This window comes from Lolium rigidum, chromosome 7 (assembly GCF_022539505.1).
Source record: "Lolium rigidum isolate FL_2022 chromosome 7, APGP_CSIRO_Lrig_0.1, whole genome shotgun sequence".
In the NCBI taxonomy this organism is placed as follows: Eukaryota; Viridiplantae; Streptophyta; class Magnoliopsida; order Poales; family Poaceae; genus Lolium; species Lolium rigidum.
The window spans coordinates 139,132,507-139,149,200 of NC_061514.1; the positions used below are offsets into that span (position 1 = coordinate 139,132,507).

The window sequence follows — 16,694 nt, forward strand, 5'->3', positions numbered from 1 at the left end:
TCTCATTCATCCTTTACACTCTTAAAGTATACATCATTTTCTCTACGTAAAAGTTATTTTTGATTTTTCAGAACTTTAGGAATACAATGTTCAAAAGAAAATTGACGCACGCTGGAAGAGGCCACATATACACGCACGCAGCCGATGACTCCGCGGCCGCACCGAATAGGAAGCCACAAACCAGCCCAGCTGCTCAGCAAGCATTGAACTGATTGCCACTCGTGACAAGATACTCCAAACTAACCTATCGAATAGGAATCATTTCTTTGCACGATTTGTCTCTATTGGGCAGATTCGCTTTAAACTTTTGCCACTTGTGGACTAGCTTTATCACTTCGTGCTGCTCAACCGGGCCAATGATAAGTATATCAGGCGCTGTCTATAAAAGTGAATTGTTTTGTTTCAATGATGTCTAAGATGATGCAACTCTTTACATGGAGCTGTTTGGTCGTGGGTAAGGTCAATTTCCTATTCGCTCTTTGAGGATTTCGATTCATCATCGAAGACTTACAAATGCTGAATGGAAAATAGTTGAGAAAAAACTTCAAAAATGTCTTAGTAGTTGGAAGAGTAAATTGTTGTTTCTTGAAGGAACATTGGTACTCAATAATTCTGACAAATATGATACTTTATATGATATCTTTCTTTCTTCTGCCAAAAGGAATCTTGCACAAGCTCGATTATTATCGATCAAGATTCTTTTGACAAGGAGATAGTAAGAAAAAATCGACTAGTTAAATGGAGCATTGTTTGTAGATCCAAAGACCAAGGTGAGCTGGGAGTTCATGATCTGGAGATCAAGAACTCAGCTTTATTGGGTAAGTGACTGTATAAGCTTCTTACAAAGGATGAGATTTAGCAAACAATCTTGAGATGAAAGTACATCGGTTCGAAAGCGCTATCCTAAATGGTCTGAAAACCAGGGGATTCACATTTCTGGGCTGGGCTAATGGCCTCGAATGAATTCTTCTTTCGCTATGGTACTTTTTCCATTAACGATGGAACACATAAACGGTTTTGGGAGGACATTTGGTTAGACAACGTCCCCTAAGTGAACAGTATCTTGCTTTGTATAGTATTATTCGTCGCAAAAGTGATACCATTGCTATTGTGATGACTACCTCACCTCCAAATGTGACGTTCAGACGAGATTTGATGTGGCTGTCGGAGCTTCCGCAAAAGCTGTGCATAGCTCTGTCTCGATGACGCCCACGGACGCCGTTTCCCTTCCTGGAGGCGTTGTGTCATGAAGTTTCCCCCTTCGAACCCGGAGTTTCGTCTTCTCACTGATGCAGTTAGCCGAGGTATTGGTGGCCCTCTACATGCAAAGATGTGGAGAGGTGCTTGTCTGATGTGGTATGGTTCCTCGGTATGGTGTCTCGGTGCTTGAAGTTTTAAGTTGAGTTGCCTTAGTTGAAGACGTGAGCTTCTTGTAAAGTTCTAGTAGATCGGAGCTTAGCTGTGCTCTGCTTGCTTTCTTTCTCATCTTCCGTCTAATAATTATTATTTATACAACAATACCAGACATGTCTATCTCATAAGCAGGCGGCTAAGATATTGATATGTAAGGGGTTGTCAAGGATACATATCTCAATTTCAGCAGCTGCAAAGAACTACAATCTTCATAAAACCGTTGCCACAATCTCACAATCATTTTTTAAATCATGATCCACTGTTTTATTTAACGGTGCTTTATCTAACGGGGATATCGGTTACAGTCCGACTGAATCACACAATCATTGTGACACTAAAGTTTCTTATCCAACGGAACAGCATAATAAGCTCTAGAAAGATCCTACCTTTATATTCAGTGGGCATCCAGGCGGTTTTCGTTTTCAGTGACCACAATCCAATGTTCTTGTGAGGCACAGCTAAGTTAGCGGATTCTCACGGAAAGGCATCAACATCAATTTTAGTTCAGAAGAGTAGAAGAAAAACGGTTACTATGCAATAGCATTTTGACACATGACCTTAGGATTAGCATTGCCCAAATAACTCGTGATCTTCACATAAATAGCCAAAGTGGGCATATGCTATATGGAGTGTGGACCCAGCTGTCAATTATGAGGGCATAAATCTGTTCACTAAGACATAGCCACCAAGCAGATTATAAGACCTGATCTCTTGGTAATGGCTGAAGAATATGCTGCTCCCACTCACTGAAACTTGAACCTTAGCAACTACCTGAAAGTCTGAGCTCCAATTACCATCATGATAGGGCAGCACTGCCGTATGATTAGACCTGCGATCTTTTTTTTTTCTTTCCATTTTCACAGTGGCATTCAGATTTGATTCAAAAAAACCATCTCACCTATTCTCCAGGACCCAGGGATAATTGGTCAACACATGAACTAAAACATCGAGGAAATGTATAACTTCTACTATAGACTACAGAATGTACAGGAGTAACAGGACTACAAGCCAGTTTGGCAGGAACATCTAGTGAACACGAACCTTCTATCGTTCTATTCCCCACCCTTCTATCCTTCATGTAACAACTGGAAGACTCTAAACATCATATGTAGTGATGAGACCTTCAGGCCTGAGTGGCACAAGGGCAGCGTGGACTCCTGCTGGGTCGGCCTGGCTCAGCTCGGAGCAGCCAGACGTCTTCTGCGGCTCCCCGAACAAGGACTGCCGGCATGTTGGGCACGACGATCGTGCCAGGAGCCACCGATCAATGCATCTGACATGAAAACCATGGTTGCACTTGGGCAGGACTTTTACATGCTCTCCAGCCTCAAAGTCTGAGAGGCAAATCGCGCACATCGGGCAGGCAGTATTGAGTTTCAACCCAGAGGAGTAGACCAGGATAGGCATGGCCCGGAGGGCCTTCCTCCTTAGCCCACCCTTCGCCAGCCGGCTCACATGATTTTGCTCAGCACCCACGACAACCCGGCTCGAGCACCGCAGTGCACACCGGGCTATCGAGTTGATCCCAAGTGCGCAGATCAATGCACAGAGAAGAACAGCTAGGATCATGACGACGTTTGCGTCGAAGCTGCTTCCAGTGGCCGTGGTTGCAGCCACTGGCTGGCTTGGACCAGAGGGTTGCCCAGGGAATGGAGTGTGAAGTAGTGTCCTTCTTGAATACATTTTCACCCTTGGTATCTGGCCAAATCTTTCTTCAGAACCCTGCAACTACAAAATACGTGATCAATTCAGTTTTGTAGGTTTGTACTGCTATGTGATTTGCCTCAGGTAGAATCATAAGCTGCGGCTGTGTTGAAGTATTTATAGACTCCTTAAGGCTGCAACAATATGGCATGAATTATTTTATTTGGTACGGCAGGCTGGACCTTTTGGTCCTTACCAGCCAATAGAGACAAATGCTATGTCCGAAGGTGCACAAGTGGAAGTTTCTTTGCTTGTTGTACTCCGTTGCAAGTGGGCTGCATCTCAGTGCGTTTTCTGGGAATCATTGGGCCATACGGAGCACCATCTCTTGTCTGCCTAATAATGCTATTTCTTGTTGCAATGACATTAGAATTGTATAAAATAGAATGAAGGTTTGTCTGGTTTGTGCAAACAAGCAAGGAGATTTGAAAAGAAAAGAAAAATACAGATTTATTTTGCATCCTTTTCAAACCAGCTCTAAGATCATCCAAGATGGTTTTGAACATCCTGAACGTATTAACGATTTTGCTGGACCTGAGTCAAACACTGATCCATGCAAAACAAACACTAGGAACTACAGTACTAAACTTCCTGGTGAGGTAATAACGTGCACTCATTTTTCAGTGACTTTTGAGAAGTCTCTCTGGCTTAATTGCATAAACTCATAAACTATGCCAGTGAGAGAGCAATCAGAAGCTTATCACGCCATCAATTTACTGCCATTCATTGCAAATTTATGAAACAATAGCCCTAACTGCAGGAGAAGTACATGTCTGATAAGTTAGTAAATGTAATTAACTCTATGGATTGTGCAACTGCACTATTTGGCATGGACAGATCCTAGGAGAACCAACTTTGTATATATTATGTAGCTGAGGGGAAGATAATGTATACTCATTTTTCAGTGGCTTTTGAGAAATCTCCCTGGCCTCATTGCATAAACCCATAAACTATGCTAGTGAGAGAGAAACAGGAAGCCTGTCATGCCATAAATTTTCTGCCATTCCGTGCAAGTTTATGGAAACAACAGTTCTAACAGCAGGAGAAGTATACACTGGATAAGTTGGTCCATGTAAATAACCATATGGATCGCGAGACCACACTATTTTGGCATGGAAAAGTCCAAGGAGAAACAGTTGCAACTTGGAATATATATTATACAGCTGCAGGGACGATAAGGACTGCACCAAATAAGAAGGAAAGAAAAACAGAATCATTATTCATTTTGTTTATCACCTCGCTTTGACCACCTCTGCCCCTCCACTTTGAGTGTATCAGAATTAGCCACCTAGCAAACTGGAGGGTGATTTGTGAGGTAAGAGCTACTAAGGCCATCAACAGCAATCCTGGTGGGTAAAGCACCTGTTAAATGAGTGATTAGTCAACAACAAAGCAATTTTGGCACAAAAAATGAAAAGTTAATTATGCTGTGTAACAAAGCATTGTACAAACCGTGAGTGCTGGTTCCTCCATAAAGCTGTATGTTTCTTCCGCACGTTGCTGACAGTTACAAGCTTAATGGCTAATATTTTCTGTGGTATCCAAGTCAGCACATCTAGTACGGAGTATCTTTTCATATCAGCGTAGCAATGAAAAGCACTACTTTAGCAATATTACTAGACATACTTCAGAGTCCCCGGTTCCGATGATTGACAATGAAGGCATGAAGAAGGATGTTTCGTGAATATGGATTCGTTGGTGAGAAATATTAAAATTTCATGTCAAACGCGTAGTAATCAGGTGGACTGAAGGAATTCAGATGCTTTAGATGATCCTGCAGGATGCAAAAAGATTCGATGTTTGATTGTGCCAATTGGGTCAGGCAATTCTAGATGATAAAATGTCCAAAATGACAAAAAAGTGAGCAGATTTAGGGAGATGGCATCTAACAAAAAAAACCAGGCAACAACATTGACAAAGACATCATGCAGGAAAGCAGGATTACCTCGCTAGGATAATCAACTGCCTGTTACTACCCACAAGCGGGTGTTTTTAGTTTCTAATTATGCATATATCTACAAAGAGCAAAGCTATCATGTGAGACTCTTGTAAAATGTCAACAACGCACAAACCAAATGGTTCCAAGCTTTTGATTTCTAATATATGCAGAAATTGTGTGCCACAAAGTCCAACCAATGCAGTAACACCTTCAGTGGCGACGTTGTAGACATCTACGTGTAAATCATGTGACCGTTCCAAGCTGTCCCTAATTTAACCATATCTTAAGTCACTTTGTGCCTTTTAGTCTTAATTTATTTGACCACTCAAGTTACAAGAAGAGCACAATGCCTTGAATCTATAGGTTACTCAGGAGAAAGCCTCCTTCCAGGTACAGCAAAAAGAACAAAAGGTAGCCCAAGATAAGGAACGAGAATTAAACGGAAGTATGGAATACTGACGAATGGTACATCAAGATAACTTGCCGTGGGAAAGCCCATGTCACAACTTCCTGAATGCAGTGAGACCTTGCCCACACTCTTGTAAGGCCTCAGGTTAGATACGGAATAGGTTAGTCAACTATGTTAAATTAGGCAAAGGATGCATAAAGCCACAAAGTTTGAGTAACTTTTCCACAATCCTCTTTATATATGTATATTAGCATGCAACAAAAGCTTCTGGAAACAATATGAAACATAAAAGGCCAGTAGAGCATATATAAATTGTTTGATAGAAAAAAGTGAAGATTCATTTATTTGCTTATTGCAACTCAGCACTGCAGCAGCAACATGGAGAGGCAGCGGCACTAGAAAGCGATGAAGAGGATAGACTCAGCTGATGGGTTTACAACCTCGTTCAGAATATATAGGATGAGAATGGGATGATGGTGAGCGTGTGCAAGACAAAAGGAACCTATCCTTCTCTAATTAGACTGCTTCAACCCCAAATCTGGCAACCCAGCCATACTTAGAACACTGGTACCGCCACCTCTGGTGAGCATATCCACCAGATCTTACTTGTCCAGTCTAGAGAAATAGTAAGAAAAAGATGAGGTAAACATAGTCTTTTTATGCAGTGCTTCACCTTACTTTTTTTCCATTTGGTAAACTCAACATAAAGCTTACACTGGTTGTAGACCTAGATGTTAAGTTTTCATCCATCGTTTTTAGTTTGCTCCAAAATTCTGAATTCTCAAGATAAGACTCTAGATAGGAAATCAAAATAAAATTAAGAAACGTAAGAATCAATGCTATCTTTATCTGGTTCGCAACAAATATCAGAACAACAAAAACATTATCCATAGAATAAAGTACAATAGGCTCAGAGCACTTTGTGGTGAAAGCTGATCCACACGTTTATCACCTTGGCTACGATGAGCACGAAACCGGTATAAGCAGGAAAAAGAAGACTATCAGCAAACAAGAGATCAATCACTTGAACTCAAGAGGTACTTACGTATGGTGTCACTACTACGGCAGAATGTCATCACTTAAGAGGGAAATAGATACATTAGAAGGGAGTTACTTTCCAAGTCAGCATACGAGCCTAGCGCCACGTTGAGCAACTCTATATAAGAGCAGGCTTTGTAAGCTTTCACATAAAAAAGAAACATATCTTTCTTGCCTCTATTTGCTATCTCCCAACCATTCTAGTTCTCTCATTTTATTTCCAGTGTGTCACCGCCTTTGCAACACCCTGATCCCCTTCAACTTCAGCCATGAAGTCTGGCGATCCTTTATAGGGCAATTATTCCATGTGAACCAACATTCAAATCATCATCATATCAACAAAATCGCTTGCTTTGCTGATCTGTTAGTACTCCCTCCATCCCAAAATATAAGGCATATAAGTTTAGTCAAAAGTCAACATCCTCTAAGTTTGACCAAATTTATGCAGAAAAATATGAACATCTAGAATACTAAATCAACATTAGTAGAATTACCATAAAGTATATTTTCTCAATATGTCTATTCAATATTGTAGACGTTGAATTTTTTTCCGTAAATATTTAGTCAGACTTAGTAGGGTTTGACCTTTGACTAAAGTTATACGGCTTATATTTTGGGATGGAGTAGCTGGCAGGAATAGGTTGAATCCAGATAAAGATAAGTAAATGCAGTATTTAGTTGATCAAGAGGTTCTGACCTTATCTGACAGATAGATTACCCTTTTGCTGCTAGTGGTAGGCCATTTAGGCCTACAAGTAGCATTTGCACTTATCACCTGCATCTACAGTACAACTTGCCAGAACTCACAAGCAAGAACTAAAGAAGTCTCAAGTTAGTGCTAGGACAAATGCGCTCTATATAGCTATGTTCTGTTACAGTATGTGCAAAGTATGATTCTGTTAAGATTCTTTTGGTTTTACACGTGCAATTGATCCGCCGTTTCTCAGTTTATTGACTCTAGTTCTAATTGGATCTTAACCAGCTCATGCCAGCAATATAATGATGAGAACAATTCTGTCTTTCGATGAAAAATATGTACAGAAGTATTTCCCAAATATGTCTCATTAATAAGTTGCTATCTTTTTTGTAACCAAAACAAGATCTGTCATAGATATGGTAGGCTGATACAGCACCAGCCGCCAGTCACTTTGTTTGCATATGTTGTTTTGATACAATTTTATTTGAAGTAATGATGAAAAAATGCAATCAATGCATATCCAATCATATAGAGTTCAGCATGCTACTCTGCTAAAATCTGTCTTGTAAACACAGAGGACGAGGAATTGAGGTGACACAAGCTTTAATTCATTAACTTAATTTAAATTGTTGCATGACAACTAGGAACAATAAACGATGCAAGATTGGAAGGTGATAAATACAACACAAGACAAAGTAAATACTCGAGTATTCAACATTTGAACTCACAGAGTGTCCCCAGACAAACTCACATCTTGTGCAGATTACATAGACAGTTCTCCTGGCCTATATCTCCTGCAATGCAAGGAGATTGGCATATTCCTTCCTCATACCAGGTTGCCCGCTTCTCCACCAACTCATTTAAGAAACTATCCAGCTTACTGATGGTAACACTGGGCATTACCACAACATGAGATATATTTCCCTCACAAGCAAGCTGCCACCGTCGCACAAACTCTTCATCCTTTGGCCTCTCGAAGACTACTGTACTACTAAGCTCGTTAAGCATCACACTGATTCCAGCATCCTTGAGCCGACCTTTCAGGTAATGTGCATTTCTTAAGCACTTCTGGACTTCCTTCCGAAAGCCCCTATAGCCTTTCCTGTTCAAGGTGTACCAGAGAAAGATGGGAGCATGACCATTCCTGCTTCCCATGATTGTAGCATCTCTTGAAGCTAGATACTCGACATTGCTAGCAAGGGCATTGATGTGCTTCAACCTTGTTATCTGGACACCACAGGGCATGGGGCATCCAACAAACTTGTGACCAGACACACTGACACTCCCAATGGGCTTCTTAAAGGAAACCTTAGGTGCCTAATGAACAGCAACAAAGAAAATAAATCAAGTAAAATAAATAATTTGCGAAAAAGAGCAATTAATATGGCGTTAAGGGAAAATAGAGATACCAGCTTAACAAATGGCATCATCAACCCAAATAGAGCACCATCGCAGTGGATATAAAACCTATTCTCGAACCCCAGGTTTTCAAGTGTTTCAATAACCAAGTCAAGATCATCAACTGCTCCCTTGACAGTTGTTCCTACATGAAAGAACAGCTGAATTTACAGTCCGATCATGAAGATGTGGAATTGCAAGTGGAATAGCGAGTGTAACTCACCAATATTGACATTAATAATAGCAGGTTTATCTTTGTTTTCAAATAGCTTTCTTCCAAAATCTGCACAATCTATTTCTCCAGAGACAAGAGTATCCACTTTAACGCAATCCATCCGGTACATTCTTGCTGCTTTGAATACTGAGTAGTGGGACTCACGAGAGGCATACAAGATTCCATCAGGGAAAACTTCTCTTCTGTAAAAAAAAGTTTGTAGATGTAAACAAGATTTCACAATGAAGAGCGATGCCTTTATATGCATTACAAGTACTGACCCGACGAGAATGCCATGCAGATTTCCTTCAGTGCCACAGTTTGTAATGTAACCCCAATATTCGTCCTTTTCCAGGTCCCATAAACGTGCAAACCAATCTAACACACCCACTTCAAACTGCCTCGAGTGGACACCATAGTTGCTCTCAATGAATGGGTCACCTAGGTTGTTAATGGAGAAGTGCTGCAGCTGGGCAAGAGCACCGTAATCAAAGTCCAGATTGTATGGATAGCCTACAAGCAAACAAATGAGTATTGTGAGAATGAAAGTAGATGGCTGTAAAAATTCATGTGCAGTAACGGGGCTACACTCAACTGGAGTCAGTTCCACTGCTAATCGATATCTTATAACACGTTTTTTGTTTTTCGAAGTTTCAGAACAGACAGTAATGACAAGGATGCCTCATTGTGTCAGTTTTGTATGTTGCATTGACCATCTAACGTTGCTGACTAAATTCAAAAGCAGTTTGACTACACTCAAACAATCGACCCATCAGGCCGGGGTCGTTATTATTTTTCATGAGAGAATAACTTCATCAACAACCATTTCCAAATACCACTTGACTATATTAATCGTAGTTAGACAGCAGACATTCATTCAGTTCATGTTGAAAACGAGCGTGCAAAATCACATGTGCCCATTAACCTAAGGGGTGACAAAACTGGACGGTGCAAAATCACATGTGCCCATGAGCCCGCTTTACTAACTACTATACCATAAATCTGTACTAGGATAAGGACTTGTCCATGTTTTTTTTTTGAATCATTAGAGCATCCCCACTCGTCTCCCCGACGAGGCCCCCAGGACGCCTTTTTTTGCATCCGGATGGACGAAAACGGCCCAGTCGCGCCCCCGGTTCCTCGTTTTCGTCCGGATTGGGCCTTTCATCCGTCCGGAGAGCCCAGGCCATCCCCGCCCCCCCGGGAGCGCTCGGGGACTCCGGACGAAACGAAAGCGCGCGAAACGTCGAGGAAACTTCCCGCGCGTCTGGTGGCCCCAACTTGTCGGCGTGAGAGACCGATCGTCGTCCTCATCGCATCGTCTTCCGCGCGCTGTAAAAGCCTGCCGCCGGTCAGTCTTCGCCGGACGCGTAGCTTCCACGCGGCGAGTTAATGCCGTCGCCTCGGTTTCCCGCGCGTCTACCTCTATTTATCGCCGATCAACCGCGTCTGCCCCGCATTCACCTCGCTCATCTTCCCCAAATCTTCCCCGATCTCGCACGAACCCGCGGCGACCAAAGCAATGGCGAACGACGGCGCGGCCAACAACGGTTTCGGCCGCCGCTCTCTCCACCAATGGGAGGGGCGGCTCCTCCACATGGCGGGCTACCCGGCGCCGCCGGACTTCCGCGCGCCGGGAGGATGGAGGCTGAGCGCAGGCGGCGTGCCGATCCCGCCGCCGCCAATGGGTCGGGGCGCACTCGAAGCGGCGATCGACGAGGTGCTCGTCACTCTCAGTGATGAGCAGCGCGCGGATCCACGCTTCTTCCCCGACAACTATGAAGCGTGGACCGCGTTCTTCCGACGCAGGTACGAACGCGAACTCGCCGCGTACGACGGCCCTCCTCTCCTCCGGGAAGGAACAACGCCGCCGGCCGCCGCCGATGGTGGAGCGCGCCTGGCCGGACCCTCGAGAATGTGCTCGCGCACATCGAGGACGGGAACTCCCCCGTCCTGGGGATGCCTACCGTGTCGCGCCGGCACGATAGTTCCTGGATGCCGAGGAGGATGACGCCGTCCTCCTCCTCCTCCTCTGGCTCGAGGTCGGCGTCCAGGTCCGGCGGGTCGACGCCGACCACCGTCAAGAAGGAGTGGGCGTCTCCTTCGACCGTCAAGAAGGAACCAGCGTCGCCACCGCCGACCAGAGGGCGCAGCAGCGGCGCCCTCGTCATCCGCGACCAGCCTTCCTCTCCGCAGCGGAGGCGGAAGAGGAAGTCGTCGAAGAAGGAGGCCGCCGCGGCCGCCTCCAACAATGCCGCCAACAAGCTCGTCGAGGAGGAGGCGAAGCGCGCGGAGGAGGCCGCCGTGGCGGAGGCGATCGCCAGGTCGCTCACGGACCTGGTGCCCGCTGACAACAGCCTCCCCATGGACGCCGCACTGGAGTGGTCCAGGCGGGACTGGGAGACGGAGCAGCAGCGGCGGCTGCTGGACCAGGCTGCCGCGCGGCAACGCGCCGTCCGCGCAACGAACATCGCGCCCATGCCCGTCGAGCTGATCAAGCTCGAGGAGAGCAGCGACGACGACATTTACCGGCCGAGGCCGCCACGCGCCAGCGACCCTGGCCAGGGTTCGAGCCGCTGGTTCGAGGCGGCGCCGCCCCAGGACGCCGCCAGCTCGAGCGACGATGGCGACTACACGGCGTTCTACCGCCATTTCGGCATGTAGGAGGCCGATTTTAGTTTAAGTTTTAGTTTGCCTAACGCCGAATTCAAATATATGTATGAATTCGGCCTATTTATGTACTAACTCGCCCATATATGTTAAATACCATTAAATTTCGTTTATGTTTGAGTTTCGCCCATTTTTGTCTGAATTCGTCGTATTTTGGCAAAAACTTTCCATCCGTCCTGGACTCGGCGCTGGGAAAAATGGGCTCCCGGGCCAAAACTTTCATCCATCCGGCGTTAAATAGCGCCGGATTTGGGCGTGGGGAGCCCAAACGGCTGGGATGCTCTTAGGCACTGCATCAACAGAATTCAGAAACGAAACGGGCAGAGACAAAAGAGGACGCGAGAGCAGGCGGCCGCTTTACCGAGGTGGTGTTTGGTGCGCTCGGTGAGGGAGCGGCGGTACCGCGCGAGGACGGCGGCCATAGCGGCCTCCCGCTCGCCGGTGTCCTCGTCGTCGGCGTCGGGCTCCTTCACCGCGAAGCAGGACGCGTGCACGTTCCTCCCCAGCACGATCTCCCTCACCCCCGCCGCTGCCTCCGGCTCCAGCTCCTCGGGCAGCGGCTCCGCTGCCGCGGCCGCGGCCTCTTCGTGGACCACCGCCGCACCTAGCTCCGCCAGGCCATTGCCGACTCTGCCCGCCATGGCCGCCGAACTTTACTGCGTCGGCCTCACCGAAATCCGCGTCGGGGCGATCGAAACGGGAGAGTGGGATTGTGGACTCATTCTCGAGGAAGGAGGCTTTGGAGGCCGGAGATTCCAGGATCTCGTGGAGATGCCTGCTTGATTCGGCTCTGAACTGACCGTGGCCTAGTCTTTGTTTTTGGTTGACGGAATACCATGGCCTAGTAGGTCGGGCCGTGACCCAGATCTCCAAAGCCCACTAAGACTGGCCTCGTTCGCCCAAGAAATAATAGACGGCTTCATCACTGTTCCTCCCGGCTCCGGTCGCATTTGATCTGGTCGAAGCAGATGGCATGGCGAGCGGCCGCCGGTCTTACTTCCGGCTACCCGGCGGCCGGCGCGCGCTGCGAGCGGGGTCTGGCAGACTGGACCCTAATTTGCGTGATGGCTAAGGTAAATTAGTGGTTCTCTGCTGGTTTAATCGCTTATCCTGATTATCTTTGCCATTAGAATTTATTTTTGAGAACGGGAAGTGCTGGCTAAATCGCTGGGTATCCCTAGGGATTTTGTTCTGCAGTTTAGGCGTCGAATCACGCTATCAGCATGTTCCGTCTTATACTTTTGCTTAGCGGTTCGTATGCCCGATTGGTACAAAGCAAGCGGATAGACTAATGAAATTCAGAAACAAAACACACTCGCTCTCTCGTGCTTACCGTGGATAATTCAGAATTTGTAGTTAAGAGGTTTGCGAATTTGATCTCTTGTTGCATCTAAAGCGGCAGTGCTTGAACTGCGGATTTCTGTTTATGAGTTACGGTGTTCAGTTTGTGCTGTCACCAGCTAACTTTCAGAAATTTGTTTGTAAGGGGAACGAAACGGGGAACTTGGGGGGTCTCACCAAATTGACAGTACTCATTCATGCTTGTCACAATGTGTTGTTTAGGATGACAGCGTTACGCAAGAAGACGATGTTCTACTTAATGGCGGACGTATGACTTCTTTTAATTTGTAGCTTGATTACTTTTGTATGCGGCAACCTATCTACTAATGTTGGTGTATATGTTGTGTCATAAACTATTTTTGCAAAAAAATGCATCTCGTCACTTTAGCTCATAAGATTTGACTGATTATTTTCTGTTTAAGGTTTTTTATTTTTACCGATTTGTCTGCCAACAGGTGCACGGTCCCGGATGCTGTCATATATTCTGTTATGAGATCTGTTAGCGCATGAATGTTCTTGTACCTTCTCTATTCGTAGTGCTGAATAGCATCTGCCGATTAATACTAATGATATTTTTTGTCAGGAAAAAAACGGAGATATCTGATACCAATATATTATGTTGAGGAGATGGAAAACACGAATCAGAGATATGGTGGATGGCCAAGAAGAATGACCGATGCTTGTATTCTCCTTCTCTAGACGAGTAACTGATCAGCCAATAACGTGAGCCCATAGTCGCTTGGATGAAGAAAACATGTGATGAGGGGTTAATGGTTTCATTGCTCCAGGTAATCAAATACCTTTGTTTTTCTGGGATTTTTCTATGGAAAATAAATTGATATAAAAGTTTTAGACCAAAATATCGGTACATGAAAGTTCAGAGATGGTAAACCTAGGCTTTGCGGAATATAAAGATGAGCCTAATGCAAACTAGGTGAAACAACCTATATGAGAATATAAGTTGTTGGCCCAGACCCGGCAGTACTCTGGCTGATCTGATACCAAACACAGCCCTTGTACGTCGAGTACTTTCCGACGTAGACGACGAAGCGATTTCCGACGAGACGCGCACGTATCCACCTAACCCGCTGACCTGCACACCAAGGCAAACAAGCTAGCTAGCCAATCGATTAGAGTCACGTACGTATCAGAAGCTAGCTTCTAGCAACGACATGCGCCACGCACCCGAAAGTGTGAAGATGATCAACCGAGGGCTTTCGTCCGTACCATGCTTCGTACGGAGTCACACCAACAATACTCCTAGTTGGCGCCCTGTTCAGCAAGTAGACAGCCGTGTTGACTGCCTCACCCCAAAATTTTCCTGGCAAGCCTTTGCTCTCCATCATGCTCCGCGCCATGGCCACCACTTTTTGCTTCAATTCACCACCCCGATCTATGCGTAGGGACTTCTTCGCCCTCGCCTTGACCTCTCCAGCTTCCTTGATCTTCTCGAATGCTTCTAGACCTTGATCCTCACTTTTCAGCAACACAATCCACATGTATTGGCTGTGATCATCCACCACAAGCATGAAGTACTCATTACCGGACGGGGTTACGGGTGAAATTGGACCACATATATCGCCATGAACGAGCTCCAAAGCTTCACTTGCCTCATCGGTGGTTTCACGTGGGTACGGGGCACTCCGTTGCTTCTCAACGACACCTTCGTCCCATAGCTTGTCCACGTGATCCACACACGGTAGACCGTGATCCATCACAATCTCTGTAGCCGGTGATGGAGGAGGTAGCTCCTCCTCGTCCTTCTGCTCGCATACTTCGAGCATCAGCATCATCGGTCCATCATCTCCTTCCTGGGCGATGAGTGCCCTTTCCTTCGGCTTCGGTGGTTTCCGGCAATCAACCTTGAAGTGACCGAGCTCGCCGCAGTTATGACATCTTACTTTCTTTATGTCAAACTTCCTCCTCGGCGGAGCGTCATCCTCGTCCTCCCCTGCGATGTACTTTTTTGCTGGGCGAGAAACTTCTTCATCACTTCTCCTGCTAGATGCCTTGTCGCCCTTCTCTTTGGCGACCACCGCTTGCCACTGGGCACGGGTAAGCATAATATGCTCTTCCGGTACCACATCACCATAGGTGATCTTCATCCGCTCGTCATGAGCCTTGAACCGTCCAACTAGATCATCCATCGTGAGATTCTTGAGATCAACGCACTGCTCGATTGCCGAAACAACGGACAAGTAGCGCGGTAGCGCCGCGCGAAGGAAACGCCTTACGATCGAGATCTCCTCGAGCTTCTCGTCGAGCGCGCGAATCCCATTGACCAATGTAGCGACCCTCGAAGCGAAGGCGTCCACAGTCTCAACTTCTCCCATCTCCAGATTCTCGTACTTCTTCTGCAGGTTTGTAGGGCCGCCTCGCGGACACGCGCATGCCCAAGATTCAGCGTCTTGATCGTCTCCCACGCCTCCTTTGCAGATGTCTTCGAGATTAGGTGCTGCTTCACGTCCATTGGCATCACCGAGCAGATGGCCATGAGTGCCTGTCGGTCCTTGCGGTACTTCGGCGCGCCCTTCATGAACTCGTCGCCGCCGGGATCGACAGCCTCCCAGACTTCGTTGGACTCGAGCGCCCACATCATCGTGGTCGCCCACACCGTGTAGTTGTCGCGGATGTACTGCGGATACTGTGTCGACACCGGCGCCGCGGCACCGGAAGACTCACCCACCATGCCCACTTCCTTCGTCATGACCTCCCGTTACTAGGAGATCCTCCACGAGGCTCTGATACCAATTGTTGGCCCAGACCCGACAGTACTCTGGCCGATCTGATACCAAACACAGCCCCTGTACGTCGAGTACTTTCCGACGTAGACGACGAAGCGATTTCCGGCGAGACGCGCACGTATCCACCTAACCCGCTGACCTGCACACCAAGGCAAACAAGCTAGCTAGCCAATCGATTAGAGTCACGTACGTATCAGAAGCTAGCTTCTAGCAACAACACACGCACGCACGAAAACAATCATTGGCCAGAGGCTCGTGTCGAGCCTTGCAATATTATTACTCAATCTCACGGTTCTGGTTACAGAGTACAAGGTAGGCCTCAGCTTTTATACACGCAGGTAATCATCTAGTCCTACTCCACGTAGACTTCTAATCCTAACCGGAGACATACGTCCGAACCTACTCGTATATGAACTCTAGTCCTATACGGAGATTACGTCCATGACGCCGTGCCGGTGTTGATCGTGCTTAATGCTAACATAAGTAACTCAACCACGAAGGCTCTCACAGGCAGTTATATCACAAGTAAGGAGTTCGGTTAGAGATAACCGATAGCACGCGAAGACGAGGATGTATTCCCGTGTTCCCTTCCTTTGCAAGAAGGTACGTCACGTTTGGAGGGGTGGAGGTTCCACGAAGGATACCCCACGCCACGAAGGCTCACCCTATTCTCCGGAGCCTATCCCACGAAGGAATAACTCTCTCACTTGTGGTAGACTTTGAGGTAGCCTCCAAACCTTCACAATCTTGTCAGGAGCAAATCCACAGCCCGGATGCTTCCCGACCACTCTTGCCCACCTAGGGTTTCCAAGGAACCCTAGAGAGCAATCTTCTTGATGAATACAAGGGGGAATGAGATTTGGCTTGGTAGAACAGTAGATCGGGTCCTCCCCTATCGTTTCCCCGGAGGGATTTGAGTTTGGGTGGAGGAGAAGGGAGATTTGAGGCTTTTGGTGTTTCTAGCAATGAAGTATAAGAGAGAGAGCTCAAGAACAGCTTGTAGTGTAGTGTCTACCCCTTCAGAGGTAGGAGAAGGGGTATTTATAGTGTTTCTTGAATTCTGGCCGTTGCTCACTTGCCACGTCAGCAGATTCCTCGACAAACCCGGTCAACCGGATTTGGCGCCG

General features: G+C 46.5%; 2 protein-coding genes across 2 annotated transcripts; both read right to left on the reverse strand.

Annotated features, from left to right (window-relative positions):
- Positions 1-2,332: 2,332 nt before the first annotated feature.
- On the reverse strand, positions 2,333-3,187 carry LOC124678038 (RING-H2 finger protein ATL78-like). The gene has a single exon (XM_047213977.1). The coding sequence runs from the start codon at positions 3,094-3,096 to the stop codon at positions 2,509-2,511; it is 588 nt and encodes a 195-aa protein (XP_047069933.1). The 5' UTR covers positions 3,097-3,187; the 3' UTR covers positions 2,333-2,508.
- A 4,611-nt stretch (positions 3,188-7,798) lies between these two features.
- On the reverse strand, positions 7,799-12,123 carry LOC124672064 (serine decarboxylase 1). The gene is made up of 5 exons (XM_047208356.1): positions 11,844-12,123; positions 9,094-9,325; positions 8,822-9,015; positions 8,610-8,743; positions 7,799-8,517 (listed from the first exon to the last, which is right to left on the reverse strand). Exons 1-5 carry the CDS (start codon positions 12,121-12,123, stop codon positions 7,948-7,950), a joined length of 1,410 nt encoding a protein of 469 aa, XP_047064312.1. The 3' UTR covers positions 7,799-7,947.
- Positions 12,124-16,694: the final 4,571 nt, after the last annotated feature.